The sequence below is a fragment of the Pistacia vera genome, unplaced genomic scaffold, assembly GCF_008641045.1.
Source record: "Pistacia vera cultivar Batoury unplaced genomic scaffold, PisVer_v2 Contig459, whole genome shotgun sequence".
Classification (NCBI taxonomy): domain Eukaryota; kingdom Viridiplantae; phylum Streptophyta; class Magnoliopsida; order Sapindales; family Anacardiaceae; genus Pistacia; species Pistacia vera.
The window spans coordinates 1,463,479-1,482,635 of NW_022196289.1; the positions used below are offsets into that span (position 1 = coordinate 1,463,479).

At 34.3% G+C, this 19,157-nt stretch overlaps 1 protein-coding gene and 1 pseudogene across 1 annotated transcript; one reads left to right on the plus strand and one right to left on the minus strand.

Annotated features, from left to right (window-relative positions):
• Positions 1-2,055: 2,055 nt before the first annotated feature.
• Positions 2,056-4,417, plus strand: LOC116144913 (peptide deformylase 1A, chloroplastic-like). The gene is made up of 4 exons (XM_031430346.1): positions 2,056-2,466; positions 3,107-3,196; positions 3,285-3,352; positions 4,113-4,417. The coding sequence occupies exons 1-4, from the start codon at positions 2,074-2,076 to the stop codon at positions 4,351-4,353; spliced, it is 792 nt and encodes a 263-aa protein (XP_031286206.1). The 5' UTR covers positions 2,056-2,073; the 3' UTR covers positions 4,354-4,417.
• A 1,815-nt stretch (positions 4,418-6,232) lies between these two features.
• Positions 6,233-16,715, minus strand: LOC116144882 (annotated as a pseudogene).
• Positions 16,716-19,157: the final 2,442 nt, after the last annotated feature.

The window sequence follows — 19,157 nt, forward strand, 5'->3', positions numbered from 1 at the left end:
CTTTGAATAGTTGACCAAGTGCTTCAAGAGGACTAAGACTGAAAATCTTGCCTCCCTTTGTTGATTAGGGTCTTGAGGTTGTTTTAATTGGTTTCAAATTTCAATGAAAGGTGGACGAGACCCACTTTGCTTTTCTGATTGAATTTGTATAGAATTCTTACACATATATATATATACACTTGGTTAAAAATGTTTTGCTTTGCCTCTGATCACTATTGTACTTGCTCTAACGCATTATATGTTATACGGTATATTTGTTAGGCATAAAATCTCGACACATGTCTTATGACTAAGCAATGGGTATCTAAACTCTTGCCACGACCATGCAAGTGTTTAAGCCATGTGTTATGTCAAGAAAGGATGGCTTTCTCTGTAAGACTGCCAAGGTTTACTTCAACAATAAGATTCACAATTGAGTGACAACTTATGAGAGGATTATTTCACTATTAAGCTTTCAACGGGGCAATTTGTTAGGTCACGTGTCATGCGATAAGATGGTTGCTTCATAAACAAGACCACCCATATAACACCATAAATAGGGGTCTCCCATCCCAATGAAAGATCTAGAATTTCATTTTCTCATAACTATAAAGCAGTTGTTTCTTGAGAGCAAATATCCTTTATAAACACATCAATAAGATAATAATGGATGTAAAAATTTTGCCTTATATCCGAATCACTTTAAAAATTACTCTTGTCTATTCTTCATTTACTTTCACGCATTATTTTCGTCATCACCTATGGGTTTAATATCATATTTTACGGTTCAGACAGCACAAACCCTTTGTGCGAACTCTCCAGGAAGGCTCTTGCATTTACATTACACATCAGAAATACTTTAATGGTAATAGCGTATTTATCTATATCTTGAAATGACATGTCGGCAGGTACTAAAAATATTACTACAAATAAAACAAAGAAATTGAAAGAGAAAAAACTACGGTGGCTGATTATGCATGTAAAAAAAAGAAGAAAAAGATGGGTGTGCCAGAGTAGATTAGTTTTCAGGACTTAGGGTGGAAATTTGTTGTTATAAGATAGTTAGGGTAGGTACAGAAAATTGGTTGTCATAATATTGTACAGGTTTCACATGGATAAACATACATATTAATTGAATGAAAAGTACTAAAAATATCTCAAATATATATTATGAATTTCTAAATGCATATTATATTTATATGTGAATAATGTAAAAGCAACTTTTTATAATGTAAAATCCCCCACCTAATATCTAAGGGTGTGTAGAAATTTAGGGTAGAATCAGAATCGGGTGAGAATCCAAGGTTGCGGTTTCAATTTTAGTTCCTACTCGAAACTGACCCTCTCAAGGTCGGTTCTTGTTCTCAAAAATTGGAACCAACACCGAGATCCGGATACATGGGTAGAAACCCAGTGTATTTGTTGTTTTTGTAAACCACTAGGGGTGTATTTGTTATTTTTACAGGATATGTTTTCATTTTTGTGAATAGTAAGGGTTACTTGTTCTTTTCCCAGGTACCCGGAACCAAAACCGGAAATAAAATATATGTTTCAGGTTCTGATTCTAGGCATTTTGGAGCCGAAACCGATCGATTCCAATTTTGGTTCCATGCGATTTGGACAAGTACCCGAACTAGTCCACCCCTACTATTATTATTCATTTATTTTATTATTACAAATTTTCAATTTCACCATTGCGTGAAATTTAAGAGATAGAATGTTTAGGTTAGATCTCACTAAAGACTCTTCTAGTCTTTATTTACACAGCCCAAACAATAGGAGAAAGTGTTTTTAACTCTTTTAATATATTTATTCTCATCTTATTTCCATATTAAATTCCTATTATTGCTTTGAATTTGACGTATCAAAAACTAAGTACAATCTAGAAATTTGGGTAATTACGTAATTTACTTTTGAGGTTTAAATAATATTCGAATTTTAAGGAAATTTCAACTATAATTTTAGACGTATGGGTGCAAAGAATAAAATAAAATATTAACTAAGCCCAATATAGAAATTAGGGTAATTACGTAATTTTGCCTTCTCCCCTTCAAATAAAAAAAACTCTCGATAGAAAACCGAACCACAGCCACCATGGAGACCATCCATCGTTTCTCAGGCCGTCTACTTCCGTTAACTCTGGCCCAGAAACATATAAAGTCCACCCCAATTTTTATCCCGACCCGAATACCCATCTCAAGACGCGAATTCCAAACCCCTGCCCCATTCTCCACCACCCGAAAATCCCGGACGTCCTCTACGGTTAGAAGGGCGGGTTGGCTTCTGGGTCCGGGAGGAAAGAAGAAAGTTAGCTTACCTGAGATAGTAAAAGCGGGTGACCCTGTTCTGCATGAGGCAGCCCGCGAAGTTGACCCGGAAGAAATCGGGTCGGAGAGGATCCAGAAGATTATTGACGATATGGTTAAGGCTATGAGGTCGGCTCCTGGTGTTGGGCTTGCTGCTCCTCAGATTGGAATCCCATTAAGAGTAAGTTTTTTAATTATATCTTGCATTTTTAAGTTTTTGAGTAGGATTAAACTGTGTTAGAGAAAGCTTAAGCTGATAGTTAATGCATAATTTATTTGGTAGTTTGTTTTAATGTTTCGGTTTTTTTCAGCTATGTCAAGTAAAGGATGATGTTCTTTTGAGACAAAAATAAAATAAAAATTTCAACTCTTTTATGTGTATTTTTTCCCTATATTGATGATAAATCCTGAAATGTTGAGTATAATTTTGGAGAAATCTGATGGCTATAATGTGACGTGTGGATGGTCATTGATGCGAATGTGCTCAAAGAAAATCTTTTGTACTGTAAAACTAGTGCTTTATGAGTAATGGTTTAGACCTTGAACGTCTAAGAGACAAATTTTGTTTTGAGTTCTTGCTTTCTATGAGTGTACTTGATGTATGGTGTTTGAAATTTTTGCCTAATTATCTGGTTCTCTAAGATAAGTGTATAAAGTGAAAAAAGAAATGTATACGATACAAGAACCTCTTTTAGTTAGTAAGTATTAACATATGTGCAAACTGGGACACTGGCCGCGAGTTTGGTACTTCCAAACCAATCTACATACTGATATTGCAAACCATATTTATGTAAAAACTGTGTCATGTTTCATCTGTGCAGATTATAGTTTTAGAAGATACAAGAGAATATATCAGTTATCAACCCAAGGAAGAAATTAAAGCACAAGATAGACGCCCTTTCGATCTTCTGGTATGTTAATTTATCCAAGGGCAACTGTATCCTTATCATCCAAGAATTTTCACTTTACAGTTACGCTCTATTAGTTCTTTTGAGGCAGGTGATTCTGAACCCGAAGCTTAAAAAGAAGAGCAACAAGACTGCACTATTTTTTGAGGGCTGTTTGAGGTAAGATTAAACAGTTAATTTCAACTATAAAATGGTTTTCTCCCGAGTAGATATTATTCTCTTTCAGATCTCTGTTGCCTTGTCCATTCTTATTTTATGTCAAATGTGATGACACAAAAAACTTTAGAGTCCAAGTTCTACCTTCTGTTGTGCAGTTCATTATCACAACTTTTAATTCTATAAACTCAGTATTACAGTGGATGAATTAGTTTTGCTCCTACCCGAGCATGCAATATCTCTCCTTTTTTTTTTCCTTAAAACTTCCTACAAGCTGTAGAAATGTATTAAAATTGAAAACATACTAGCCGCAAATATGGTTTAGATGTTTTAAGATAACTTAAGAGAAATTTAATCATTCCATTCTCTTTTCCAAAGTTTTAAATCCTTCGTTTAGGATGAATTCCTTAAAATAATGGAGTTATTTGATAGACAATAAGCATTATGAATGGTACTCGTGTCATTGATAGGAGGAATTAGTTGTTGATAATCAAATATTACGGTGTTCAGTCAGTTTCCATCCTCCAAATAATTGATCTGTGTGAAATTATTCTCTTTCATCTGGATATTGTAAATTTAGAATTATATTATAGATTCTCTTGTTAGTTGATGAATACTGACAAATATCTGCAAGTTGCGAGACATGAAAAGGAGGATTTCAACAGTACTGAAATTTCAGTTAGAACCTTGACTTTGATGCTACGAAAGATTTTATTTTATTTTTCGTAATCCTTTTTCTTTCTTTTTTTGCCGTGTCATTCAGTGTTGATGGATATAGAGCAGTCGTGGAGAGATATCTAGATGTTGAGGTTACAGGTTTGGATCGCAATGGCAAGCCCATCAAAGTAGATGCTACAGGTTGGCAGGCACGGATTTTACAGCATGAGTGTGATCATCTAGAGGGAACCCTCTATGTTGATAAGATGGTACCGAAAACATTTAGAATTACAGAAAATTTGGACTTGCCTCTTGCCGAGGGATGCCCCAAGCTTGGGGCTCGCTAGCTCATCGTATAGAGCTGAATTGTTAGTCTAAAGAACAAGGATGAAGGTTTGTATTTTAGTGTCATGAGGCTCTATCGCAACTTTTGGTGATGCTCCAGGAGTAGTTGACCGTTCTTTTATCTTTGTTTTTTAGGGAATGCGGGGAAATATTTTTCTTCATTTCACTGTATTTCCTATCGTGTATCAAATTGTTTGTTTATTGCAGAAAGATTTGAAGCAGTTGTAACTGTTATTGTGATTCAATTGAAATCGGCATTGATTGAACATCTTTTTTAATATAAAGAATTTTATGTTTGTTTACTAGGAGCTGATATTTTAAATTGTATTGCTTCAGAGCTTAACTATTATTATTTCTCCAGCTACAACAACCCCAAATTTCACTGTGGTCTCCGACTGGTATTCTGGAGAGACTCAATTCTAAATGAGTTATAAAGTAACAGGAAGCAAAAGAATTAGATGTTATGAACAAGTTTTATGTTGATTTAAGATATTAGCTTCAGGATGCTCACAGATTTTAGTTTATTGTTTGTAATCCAATGAACTCATATGATAGATTTATCGGATTAACTATGGTAGAATCGGAATCGGCCCCATTAAGGTCAGGTTCCGGTTCTGGAAAATTGGAATTGGGAATTTTTGGATCCAGTTCCGATTCTAGCACTATAGGAACCGGGAATCGAAATCAAGGTCTAGGTATTTGGATAGGAATCAAGACTGGATTATAATTTTTTAAACTATTGGGGGTGTACCGTAATTTTTGGGGGTCTATTTGTCATTTTTTTTAAAACATGGGGGTAAAAATAACCCAGGTACGGAGAATCGGAAATAAAACCTATGTTTGAGGTTCTGGTTCCAAGTTTCTAGGAAGTAGAACCAGTCGGTTCCGGTTTCGATTCCGATTCTGATTCCAAATCTTAGGAACCGGCCGGTTTCGGTTCCGATTCCTTAAAAAAGTGCAAGGTATCAAAAACTATTACCAATTGTTTTAATCATTACAAAATTATGCAACAAATTGATGTGAAGCCAAATACTATTGTCAATTGTTTTAATCATTACCAAATTATGTAGCAAATTGATGTGAAGCCACATACTATTGCCAATTGTTTTAATCATTACTAAATTAGGATCTCCAATGTCGATGAATTGCAAGTTACAAATGAAGTGGATGAGGAGAATCAAAGAGTCATTGTAGAATTTAGTGATCAGATTCGAGAACTTCATTACACTAATCGAATAGATATTAATGTCTTTCTCAATCATCCAAATGAACAATAAGTCATGTATGCTTTAACTAAAGAAGAAATCATTACTATATTTAGACAAAAAGATAAAGGAAATAATTATGAGGATGATAGTACGGAAATACAAAAAGTTTTGTGCTAAAAAGCTCTAAACATACTTGAGAAACTAGAAATATTTGGCTTCAACAAGAAAATGTTCATACTAACGAGTAATCTACCCGCAAGTTAAATGATGTAGTAACAACTCTAAAGCATAAATTATTATCTCAAACAACTTTAGATAAATATTTTATTTCATCTTAAACCTTTAATGTAATATATCATATATTTTTTTGTAATATACAGATAATTATTACTATGTGGAGGTAACTTTTCTTAAGACGGTAATTAGAAAAATTATAACTTATTACAATGTAGAGTTTATTCTTACTTATAACTATCTCAAATTGGAAATTAAATTTTTTATGACTATGTAGAGTTTATTATTATATAGGATATCACTGTAGAGATGTTTTATTGTACAACCATAATCAACCCTACTTAATATACTCATTGGTGAGCTGTATAGAAAAATGCAGAACAATATGTATTGCTCAAATTAAAATTGATTCCCTCAGAGCCCTGTAGTTAGATGAGACTTACTGTCGAATTAAGCCTTCGGTGAAGCAAGCAGGCGGGTTTACTAAACCCATACTTGACCCGTAAGCGTTCCAACAGAATGAACTTGTGATCCCCCCAGAGTGTGACACAAGTTGAATGTCTTCCAGATATAAGCCTTCACATGGTGTATAATCGCTGCATGCAAATACTATTGCTTCCTCTGTGGCTGAAGTTCCTTTAATGTGCTCAAAGGATATGTTCTCTATTTTAACAGCCGAAGTCTGCATTTCATCAGGATAATAGATACACATAAAAACCAAACAGTTCCTTTCACAAACTGTAAATACGTCAAGCGAAATTCATAGACAATAAATAGGTATACGAGACTGTTTAAATTCAAAACGAAAAACCATGAAGAGCAGTGTTTCGATTTTCTAAACAAGAAATATCTAATTATAGCGTTGTCCCCCCCCCACGTGACTGGAGGATCATTAGAACCAAGTTTCTTTTGACATTGCTGAAAAGATTTGATTTCCCAAACCTTGAACTTGAACAAAAGTAAGAATTTTCTACTGGTTTGCACAGGTTTCGAAGAATCACAATAGTATGGTCTATATAATTGGATTCGATACGTTTTCCATCAACAAATTCCGGAACAAAATGTTAGTGGCAAAACCACTACCTCCCTGGTGAATATATAAGAAGACAAGAATCAATTTATTATATATTCAATTGTTTGAGTTTCTATAACACAAAATTGACAGTTCATGTATATGTATATAGGTGGGGCAAGAGAGACTACGATCTTGGGAAAACTACCTGCCATGTTTTAATTCGCACCCCATTCTCGGTGTTGGAAAAAACGCTCCATCAACCGTTACATCTTGAATTTGTGAACATGAGTTGAATTTTCCCAAGCTTCCAATGCTGATGGACAATGATCTAAATGAGTGAAGGTCAATAACTCTACCCATGGTCTAATTTGGATGAAAGTTGTTCTTACCTTATACCATGGCCTGGTCCACAGACAATATTTCTATTTGGACTCGTGAAGAATTGCCGACTATAGAGATACAGTCATCTCCTGGATGAAGATTTAAGAATAAAACAGATAAGGATCTCAAAGAAAAACAACTGTTTTTTCATGAAATAGTACATACAACCTTTACCTTTGTTAGGTCACAAGAAGGGAAAACTAGATGTGACCTCATACAACTTAACTGTACGGAGTTTGAAGATGCGATATAATTGTTTTCTCAAAATCCATAAACTATCCACTCTAACTCATGTCTTTAGTAAATCTGAACCAGGAGTAGGACTAGTTTCCCTCAAAGTACTACTGATCAAGTTTTTCTAAATAGAATGGAAACAAGTTAAAGATATAACCAGGGTAGCCAAATCCATTGCACATTACAATTAGAGGCGGGCATAAATTACAATGAGAATACTGATCTTTCATTCTCAAAACAAACTTTCAACTTATTAATCATGATGACAATCACTTTTCCGAAACAGACATGCAATCACAACCAAAATCCTAATCCACAATCTTGCTGTCTTACAATGAAGCAGACTATCATCCACATTTTCTACAAAAAGGAAACTTACTGCATTTAAATGAGTATGAGAAGAATTTTAGCCGTGGTATGAAATTGTACAACCCTCGGATATGCAGCAGTTTCTGAGAATAACCAACCTGTTCTTACAGTGCAATTTTTTACTTCAACACCATGTGATGCCGTAATTGGATTCCATCTGTGTTAGGCTCACGGCGGGTGCTATCACTTTCAGTTGGGAAGTCACAACCCGAAGACAGCTACTAAATGAAATGTGCATTGTTGGCTGTTGACAATCATAGGTTCTTGACTACAAATTCTTGCACTTGTGGAAGTAACAGCCTGCAAGCGTGGTTTATAAGATAAAGCTACAAAACCATATGGGAAAAACATTTTGGAGCCATAATTAGGGGTGTTTAAGGTGCACAGAGGAGCAGAACTAAATGCATTGATCAAAGAATAAACCAGCACTAACCCTTGGAGCAGGTTGACATGGCTGCAATATATTAAATAAATCAGATTCAGAAAAATGCGGGTAAGTAACTGTAAAGTAGACAAAATCTAAAAGTGCAATACAGCTATACATTTGCAGGTTGATCTTGCATGATCTAGCCCACCATTCCCATCCCATCCCATTGATTGTCCCTCCTCCTTCTACAGTAAGGTGGTTCACCCCATGAAAGTAGAGCCATTTTCGATGATTTAAACCCTTCCACGCATCAGGATCTTCGGGGCAACATTGTACCAGATATCTATAGAAATACGATCCCATTGAAATAAATTGAACAAAATTGATCTCAGGCACTAACATAGATAGGAAGATATTATATATGAAAAATCAGTTTATAAACTTTTTGCTCTTACCACCAAAGTGACTTTCGATTTGCATGGCCAAAAAGTCAATAGGAGGATCAGAGAAGTATACCAGCTGAATTTCAATTATAACTCCTATTCGCGACGAAAAAGAACAAGCTAGCTTCCAAGCATTTTCAAAAGCCTGAAAGCATAAAATGCACCGTAACATATGAAATGCTTTATCTTTCCTTTTATTAGTAAACAGAGTGAAACAGCAAAAATTAGTACTGCATCAAATTTCCAACGAAGAAGATAAAAGAATATTTGCATCCCACAGTAATACCCTAATGGTCTCTTCATGATTCTCCATATCAAGCTTTCCTCGGACTACAAAAGATTTGGCTAAACCAACTCGATTTACATTGTATTCCCAAAAATGAAACTGATAATCAGGCCATTACAAGCTCAAATTTCCCAGAAAGAAATTCCTAATCAATAACTCTAGTCTTTATTGTGTGGAATATTAGTATGTAATATAATGCGGAATTTAATCACTTACCTCAGCCATATTGTTCAAGTGTTGTAGAAAGCTAAAACGTGAATGATTGTGAGTGAGTGTTTTAGAGATGTCTTCTAGCTTATGCCTCCAGAACCTTTTGTAATTTTTTTTTTTTTTTTTTTTTTTATATATATCTCTTTGATGGAGAAGATGATATCTTTACATATGGATAGGCTAGGGACCAAGTAATTCTCATCTACCTTTAACCTCCCATCAAGGATCAAAAGAGGCAGTTAATAACTACTTTAAAGTTTAAACCACCTTGAATTGCATAATTGTGGCATGTGGTCACGTCAAGTCTTACATTCTCCCACTTGGCTTTATGCCGCAATTTGAAAAAAAATACTATATAGGTGATTAATCTGAGTATGACCATAATATGAGTTATAGCAAGCATTACTTACATAAAATCTCAATAAATAAATGATGGCGGTCATATCCTTTAAATCGAACAATCTCTTCCATCTATTACAATGCATGATATTTTATATAAATACTTTATGAGTTTCTTAAATTTATGAATGAACTTCCTATAAGTCATTCGTGGTCCACTTTATTTTTGACATTTAAAAAATGTAATAGATAAACTGTATATGTCTAAATATCTGAATAAGGTCATAGATACAAATATAAAAGTTAACTTAGACATCAAATGAACTAACTAGCCCCATACAATCCACATGATCCTTAAATACTTTAACCGACAATCCTTTGGTCATGGGATTGGTGACCATTAATTATGTATCGATGTGTTGGATATCCACCTTTTGTCTTTAACATGACCTCTAACTGAAAGATATTTTATATCTATATGTTTGCTGCGACTACTACTTTTGTTATTCTTTGAGAAGAAAATGGCAGCTGAGATATCACTATAAATCTTTAATGGCCTTGCAATACAGTCAATAACTCTTAAACCAGATATAAAGTTTCTCAACCATAAAGCTTGTGATGTAGCCTCATAACACGCAATGAATTCTGCTTCCATTGTGGATGTTGCAATTATATTTTGCTTAGTTCTTTTCCAAGATATAGCACTGTTAGCAAGCATAAATATATATCCAAAAGTAGACTTCTTAGAATCTTTACATCCACCAAAATCAGAGTCTGTATACCCAATCACCTCCAAATGATCAGAGTTCTGTATTTAAGCATATAATCCTTGGTTCCTTACAGATAATGCATAACTTTCTTGGCAGCTTTCCAGTGTTCAAGGCCTGGGTTACTTTGATATCTACCCAACATTTCTACTACATACCATATGTCAGGCCTGGTACAAATCTAAGCATACATGAGTTTCCCCACGGCTGAAGCATAAGGTATTTTATTCATCTCCTTGAACTCCAGTGAGTTATTTGGACATTGTTCCAATCTGAATTTATCTCCTTTAACAACAGCAGCTGGTGATGGTGAACAATTTTGCATTCAAAAACTTTCCAAAATCTTTTCGATGTAGGTCTTTTGAGATAAACCTAAAAACCTTCTAGATCTGTCTCTGTGAATCTTTATGCCAATGACATAAGAGGCTTCACCCATATCCTTTATCTCAAAATTTTGAGAAAAAAATCCTTTGGTGTCATGAGTAGACCCAAATCATTGCTTGCAAGTAAAATATTATCCACATATAGAATTAAGAAGATAAACTTGCTCCCACTAGTTTTAAGATAAACACATTGGTCCACAATATTCTCAATGAAACCAAATGAGATAATAACATTATGAAACTTTGTGTACCACTGACGGGATGCTTGTTTAAGTCCATTTATGGATCTATTCAACTTGCATACTAGCTTATCCTTATTACAAAAACCTTCTGGCTGTTTCATGTATACCTCCTTGTCAAGATCTCCATTTAAGAAAGTTATTTTCACATCCATTTGATGTAACTCCATATCAAAATGAGTTACTAATGCCATGACGATTCTTAATGAATCTTTCTTTGGAACTAGAGAGAAAGTTTCATTGTAATCAATGTCTTCCTTTTGTGTGAAACTCTTGGCCACCAATCTTGCTTTATATCGTTCGATATTACCATAACCATCTCTTTTGGTCTTATAGACCCATTTACAACCAACGGTTGTTGCTCCTGGTGGTAATTCGACGAGTGCCTAAACTTGGTTTTTGGCCATTGATTCGATTTCTTCTTTCATGGCATCATACCAAAGAAGGGATTTTTCTCCATTCATGGCTTGTGAAAATGAAGTGGGATCTTCATTTAATTGACCATCAAAATCAGTATCTTGAAGGTATACCATATAATCATTAGAAATCGCTGGTTTCCTTACTCTTGAAGATTTTCTTAATTCAAATGTTTCATCCATAGTATCTTGATTTTGGACAACAGTTTCATTATTAGTTGAATCTTTATGGTGCAACTGATTAGGAATTTGTTCATCTTGAGTCAATTGATCTTCTAAATTAATTGAATGATCATTTTGAACAATAATCAATTGATTATCTTGAAAAGATGAACTTGGTTCCTTAATTTCCTCAAACTGTACTTTACGAGGAATGTCACTCCCACTTAATTCAAGATCTTCAAGGAATTTTGCATTTCTAGCTTCGACAATCGTAGGTGTGTGAGAAGGACAAAAGAATCTGAACCCTTTAGAATTCATCAGATAACCAATGAAATATTCACTAATAGTTTTCGAGTCCAATTTCTTAACATTTGGATTATAAACCTTTACTTTTGCGGGACAACCCCAAATGTGTAAATGTCTTAAACTAGGTTTCCAACCAACCCATAATTCAAAATGAGTTTTTGGAACTACCTTTGATGGAACCCAATTTAAGACATATACTGATGTCTTTAACGCTTTACTCCAAAACTTTAATGGAAGATTGGAGGTACTAAGCATACTTCTTACCATGTCCATAAGAGTACGATTTCTTTTTTCCACCACAACATTTTGTTGCGGTGTTCCTGGCATGGTGTATTATGCAACAATACCCTCTTCTCGAAGAAAATTTGCAAATGAATCTAGTATTTGACCCTTTTCTGTATATCGTCCATAATATTCTCCACCCCTATTTGACCTTACAACCTTTATTTTCTTTTCACTTTGTTTCTCTACCACTGCTTTGAATATCTTAATGGCATCTATAACCTCTGATTTATCAAACAAAAAGTAAAGATACATGTATCTAGCATGGTCATCTATAAAAGAGATAAAATATCTCTGTCCATTTAGACTAGGTATAGGAGAGGATCCCCATACATCTGTATATATGATCTCTAATTTATTAGTACTTCTTCTAGCTCCTTTTGTAGCTCTATTAGTTGTCTTTCTCTTTATACAATCAATACAAGTATCAAAATCAGTGAAGTCAAGAGTTTGTAAAACTCCATCATCCACCAACCTCTTAACTCTCTGTATAGAGATATGTCCCAATCTCTTATTCCACAACTTAGAGGAGTCCTCTTTAATGATATAACGTTTGCTGCCATTCTCGTCATGCACAGTCATAAGACTATGCTCAAATGCAGGATCTAGATCAAACTTATACAAACCATCAAGTAATTTTCCATATCCAACAGTAACATGGTCTTTTAGAATTTCAAAGACTGAATTACTAAAAGTAAATACATAACCAAGTTTCACAAGTCTAGATACATAAACTAAATTTCTAGAAAACAATGGAATATAAAAGGTATTATCAAGATCCAATACATAATTAGAATTTAGAACAAGTCTAAAAGTCCCCACAACTTCCACTTCAAAACGCATCTGATTGCTTGAATAGATGCTTTATTCATTCCCCACTGGTTTCCTCAGGTTTAGGAAGCCCTGCATGGTGGTGGAACTGTGAATTGTACAACCCGAATCAATCCACCATGTATCATTAGGAGCATTAACAAAATAAGATTCATGACATACATATGAAATTCTTCTCAAGCCAGTTTTTGTATTTCAAGCATTCTTTCTTCATGTGTCCCTTTTTCTTGCAGAAAAAACACGAAACTTTGTAACCACTAGGATTACCATGTGCTTTACCCTTCTTGTTGAATTTTGAGACACCTTTGCCTTTCTTTCCCTTTCCTTTGAAATGTGCTACTAAATGAGCACTTCCCAAATTCTCATTCTTCAACCTTTCTTCCTCTTGTACACACATTACCAAGAGTTCATTAATAGACCAATCTTCTTTATGTGTGTTATATAAGATTTTGAAAGGTTCATACTCATTAGGAAGAGAGTTGAAAATGAAAGTGACAAGAAATGCCTTAGAAAATTCAATCTTAAGGGACATAAGTTGAGAAGCTATATCCCGCATTTCCATAATATGTTCACGCACACCCTTAGAACTATCAAACTTCATGCTAGAAAGTTTCTTCATTAAGGTGCTAGCTAATGCCTTATCAGATTTCACAAATTGTGCTTCAAGTGCTTTCATGAAATATGTCACCTTAGTGCACTCAGGAATGGAAACTCTAATAAGTTTACTTATGTGGGTCTTTATCTGCATTAAGCTTAAGCGATTTGATTGCTCCCACTTTTCATAGAGGACCTTTTCAGAAGGTGTACTTTCATTCATAGGGACTGGTGGTTCATCCATACTAAACGCCAAATCAATATCCATACAACCAAGTACTGACATTATCTTTTCTTAAGTACTAACATTATCTTTTCTTTCCAATCAAAAAAGTTCTCACCATTTAACATTGGAACATGAGATGAATTATTAGCAAAAACAGTAGAAACAGCTGCAATAACCAAGAATTAAAATCATGTCATCCTATTGTAAACATACTTTATATTTGAATCAACCAATGTCAAATTCAAAATTATAAATTCAAACCTTCCTTTGGGCAGAGGTTGCTAACTTGTATTGAATTTACACTTATTAATAAGACTAATGAACATACATCACTCATAAAGTAATCCATACCTTTGGGTCTAGGATTAATCTAATCATAATGCTAATTCAATGTCATACTCTAATTATTGTACTAAGGTAATTACCTCTCTTTGGGGCCGAGCAATTATCTCTAAAATTTACATGCCATAAAACCTTACGAATTTTAAACAAAAAATAAGTTTATGTGATTACTAACATGCCTTAGGATGCTTTGGCTAATCCTAAAACATTACGGGTGCGTTCGGGTTACTATTTCTATCAGTATTTGGGATACAATTTTTGAAATATGTGTTTGTTTTATTACTTAAAACGTTGTATTCACTAAATACTACTCCTGCCATATTTGACCGTTATGTTGGTGGGATCTACATCTGCAATTTTTTTTTTTTTTTTTTTTACTTCTTTCTTCCTTTATTCCCTTCTTCTTCTTCCTCTTTATTTCTTCAGTCTCCCTCCCTTAACCACCGTGACAAGTCTCTCTTCCACTTGCCATCTGCCCTTCTTTCTTCTTTATTTCTTTCATCTTCTTCTTTATTTCTTCAATCCCTCTTCTTCCAAACACCAACCACTGCTGCAATGAGCAAGTATATTTTGATGGCCAAAATGGGGCAAAAGATGGCGAAAATGGAGAGGGATTGAGTCAACCGCAGCAAGGTATTATAGACGGCATGACGACTGCACGAGATAACATAACGACTGAACTGTGAGCAGCACATATGACCATGTCGTAATTGTTAATGGAGTATATGTGTACAAATAATTCTAAGGGTTGATAATTAGTAGTTTTGTCATATATGTATTAATGCAGTGTTTTTAAACAGTTGGATTCGTATTTGAAATTAATATGGTTTTTTTTTTTAATATTTAGTGGTTACGAAATTACCAATCAAATGTTTAATATTATTAAAATGTAAATTGATAAGTTGTTAGATTATAATAATAAATTATTTTAACAAAATGCACCAAAATATTATATTAATAAATCATTTATAAAACATATAGTAAACAAATATTCAACAATTTATTCAACACAAATAACAAGGTCAAAATACTCTACCAAACACATTTTATTCAAGTCTTATTCTTATAATAATAACTCAACTCAACTTTCCAATACTAGTCAAAAAATCCTATCCAAAATAACCAAACAAATTCGCCCTACAATATTCACTTCTTCAATGTGGCAATAATAATAATATCAACTTAAACTCATATCGATCATATCAAATATGCACAAAAAACAAATTAATTCAACATATATATATAGTAATATTAGAAACAGTTTTAATATAACTAACTTAAAATTTCAAAATAGACTACGAAAAACTTAAATTCTAGAACACGCCACAAGAAATAATGTAGCCCATTGGTCAAGAGATTCAGCTCTTACCCAGGAGACTTGGGTCAATTCTCGTCAACTAGTTTTAGCTTTTAACAATTAGCATGGCTGAATTAAAAGGATTCTTTGGAGAATACAATAAATTTAATTTAATTAAACAAAATGACAGGCATGTCAATCGGCCTGTCTGGCTCAGGGAGTCAAGCAAAATATTCTCAACCACCTAATTCCATGTTCGAGTCCTAGGCCAATGAATCGCGTAAATTTTTTTTTACTTTTTTTAATTATTTAAATATAGTAAACCACATGTCGTTTTTAAAAATTAAAGAAAAACGACTTGTCATGTATCACGGCCCAGTCGTCTTCAACCCTCAGCAGGGTCTGAACCGGATACCCGACCCGAAAACAACCCACTTCGAACCCGAAACTCCAAAATACTATAACTCGGTCAATTTAACTCCGTTTTAGACGATTCAAAAGCCCTTTTTCTCAAAATTTCACAAGGAATTTAATTTTCTAACTAGTTTAACCAAACATGAATACGAGAGAACCAGAATGGAATAAAAACATAAATATAATTACAACATACTTCATCACATCTTAATACTAAACAATAAGCAAGAAGCATGGCTCTGATACCAAAATGCGAAATATTACGTATGTAATATAATGCGAAATTTAATCATTTACTTCTAGTCATATTGTTCAAGTGTTGTAGAAAGCTAAAACGTGAATGATTTGTGAGTGAGTGTTTGAGAGATGTCTTCTAGCCTATGCCTCCAGAACCTTTTGTATTATTATTATTTTTTTTTTTTTTTATATATCTTTGATGGAAAAGATAATATCTTTATATATCACTAGGTTAGAGACCAAATAACTCTTATCAACTGCCTTTAATCTCCCATCAAAGATCAAAATAGGCAGTTAATAACTCTTCTAAACCACTTTGAATTGCATAATTGTGGCATGTGCCACATCAAATCTTACATATTGCACATAACTTGACATCATAATCATGAAATTCCTCAACTAACTGTAGTTTTCTTAAAACTAGACAAAATTCGACTCTCCAAGATAACTCACAGTTCACAGACATTACAAAATTACTCTCTCTAACCGAAGCGCCAACTCCTCAGCTTAAATTAAAAATACAATTAAAAGCTTTGATCACCATGTATTATAAGTTGTAGATAACTTACCTCACTATCATCATGGAGACCATCTCCTTTGGCGCCAAAATCACCAACAAAAAGGACCCTTTTGGATCTGGGTCGGGTTCTATTTAACCCAGAACGTGGGAGCTCCAACAGAGAGTCAAAACCTTCCGCACACACAACACTCAGAGACAAACAGACAAATGCAAGAATTAGAACTGTAACACATGAAGAAAACGTTGGACGTCGTAGCTCCATGTTCTGTTAAAAGAACATGAACTTAACTACTTGAAGAGTTGGTTAAAGATTTGGAGAGTATATAGATTTCTTGTTAGATTTAAGAGAGACTTTGTTGGGAATGTAAAGATGCTCGTGAAGTCAAAAAGTAACCATGCCAAAGCATGACACGTTTGAAAAGCAACAAGGTGTCGGCACCTTTTGCAACATATTTTACTTTAAATGGAGATTGAAATGACTTGTATATTGTTTGTGCATGAATTATTACCATGTAAGCACTATTTTAAATGCATTTTGAATTGGAAAAATATCACAAATTATATGAGGGGTAACTTCTACATTTTTGAATCAAACAACGCTCTTCAAGTTTTAGAGATTGATGAATGAGTTCACGTGTTCCCAACCAAAACATGGCCCACTCACAAATCCATACTCACCCACTTTTTAAATACCCTTTCAGTACTTAAACCATAATTTTGTTAGTAATTTTCATTGCAAAAAAGGCAAAATGGTCAAAAGTCTGTTATCAATAAGGGCAGAATGGTCAACAAATATTTGGTTACCGAAAAAGAAGAAAAGAAAAAGGGATGGCGCATGTTAGCAAGAGATGACGCATGTTAGCAGTGTCACAACTGACAGTTTTCATCATTTCTCGACCCATCCTAGCATTCAAAATCACTTTCGAGACCACACATAGAATCCTCATCACCTCCTCTACAAAGCCCAAGCCTCCATTTTCTGTCATCACTCACCATTTCCCACCACCACCTCCATTCGCACAATCGACTCTTCAAGCCGGATTTCCGATCGATTTTTTTGCCATAAATTCCCCCAAATAGCAAACACCACCATCACACTCCCCACAACCTACTCTACAAAACCCTTACCTCTATCACTGTCCCTTGCTCACTGATCGTCGGCTGTGCACCATGCGACCTTTCAACTTTCAAGCCGATTTTGGTTGTTTCCAGTGTCATAAATCATCCTACCACCACCAATCGACTCCCTGGATTTTCCTCTCCAAAAGTCCCAACACTCCCAATCTCATTTGCTCACCAATTGTTGGCGATTGAAGCTTCCCCACCCTAGGGTTTTTCGATTTGATTGATTAATTGGGTTTGATTTGTTCGGTTTTTATGTTTGCTGGGTTGAAAGACGATTGAAGAATGTTTATTTGCAATATTTGTGATTTATTTGTTGATTTTTTGGTTGGCAACACTCCCCAACGTCAAGGGCAATTGCCGGCAATGGAAGAGGCTAAGAAGAGAAGAAAAAAGAGGGGGGTTTTTTTTCGTAAATCACTATATTTCCCACATAGATCAGAGGAAAACATAATATTTGAATAGTAAAATGATATTTTAAAAGCCTGAATGTGGAAAAGTGTCAACGGGCCATTTTTTTAGTGGGAAAAAGTCTTTACTCATTGATGAAACACCATCTTTATTCCTGAACTTGTTACATTAGCAACAGAATGAGTACATGAGGGTGAAATGACACTATTTCTTGAATGTCCTTTTTTTTTTAATTAATTTGTTAACTATAGTCTACTCGTATCATCAATTCCCTAGTGGGTCATACTCAACTTCAATACAGGTGTCAATCTAACCAATTCAAGTGACTCAACCCATAATTTAGCCTCAAGAAAAACCAATAAACTCATAAAATTGCAATTCTACACATGTTGTTCTTCAACGGAATTTCCTCGAACACTTTTTAGGCTTCACTAATGAATGTTAATTAACCATACAGACATATCAAAGCACTACCAATAAAAACCCTAGACTACCGATTTTAACAAAACAACTTCATACATTCAACAATGGAAATAATCCATAGATGAGTTGCATAGAAGATATCAATAGAAACTTTCTCCGATCGACACTAAGTCGTTGCAGTAAAAAACGACTATGTTGTAGTCGTTATCTGTCCTAAGTCTTGCTGCCGTTGGTTTGCCCACCATCATTAAACAACCACGATGTCTACAAACCTTGCACTAAAAGAACGAAAAAAACAAATAAATCAAATTCTATATAAAAAATAAATAAAACGAAAAATTAAAAATTTATTACTCTAGGTTAATAAGTCATAGGTCCATTTGGCATATATTGCACCCTCAAAGGAAGATGATTAGGCATTGCATGTTGGCAATTATTATTGGCACACCGCACCCGCACCGAGTATGTAACCCCTATGAATGTGGGAGCGGGTTCAATGTCAACCAGGTTGAATTCTATGCTAAATAGAAGGGTATAGACTTTACGCACCATAGTTTAAACTTGAAGTATAATAAATTGAGACAAAATGAAATGAAAGTTTCTTGAACACACATATATATCTATATAATCTATTTATTTAATCATGATATATAAATAATTCACACAATTGTGATTTCACTCAACCATTCTTTTCTAACAAAAATGTATCTCTCATGATTTCACTTCCTTAATTTTAATGGATCATGAC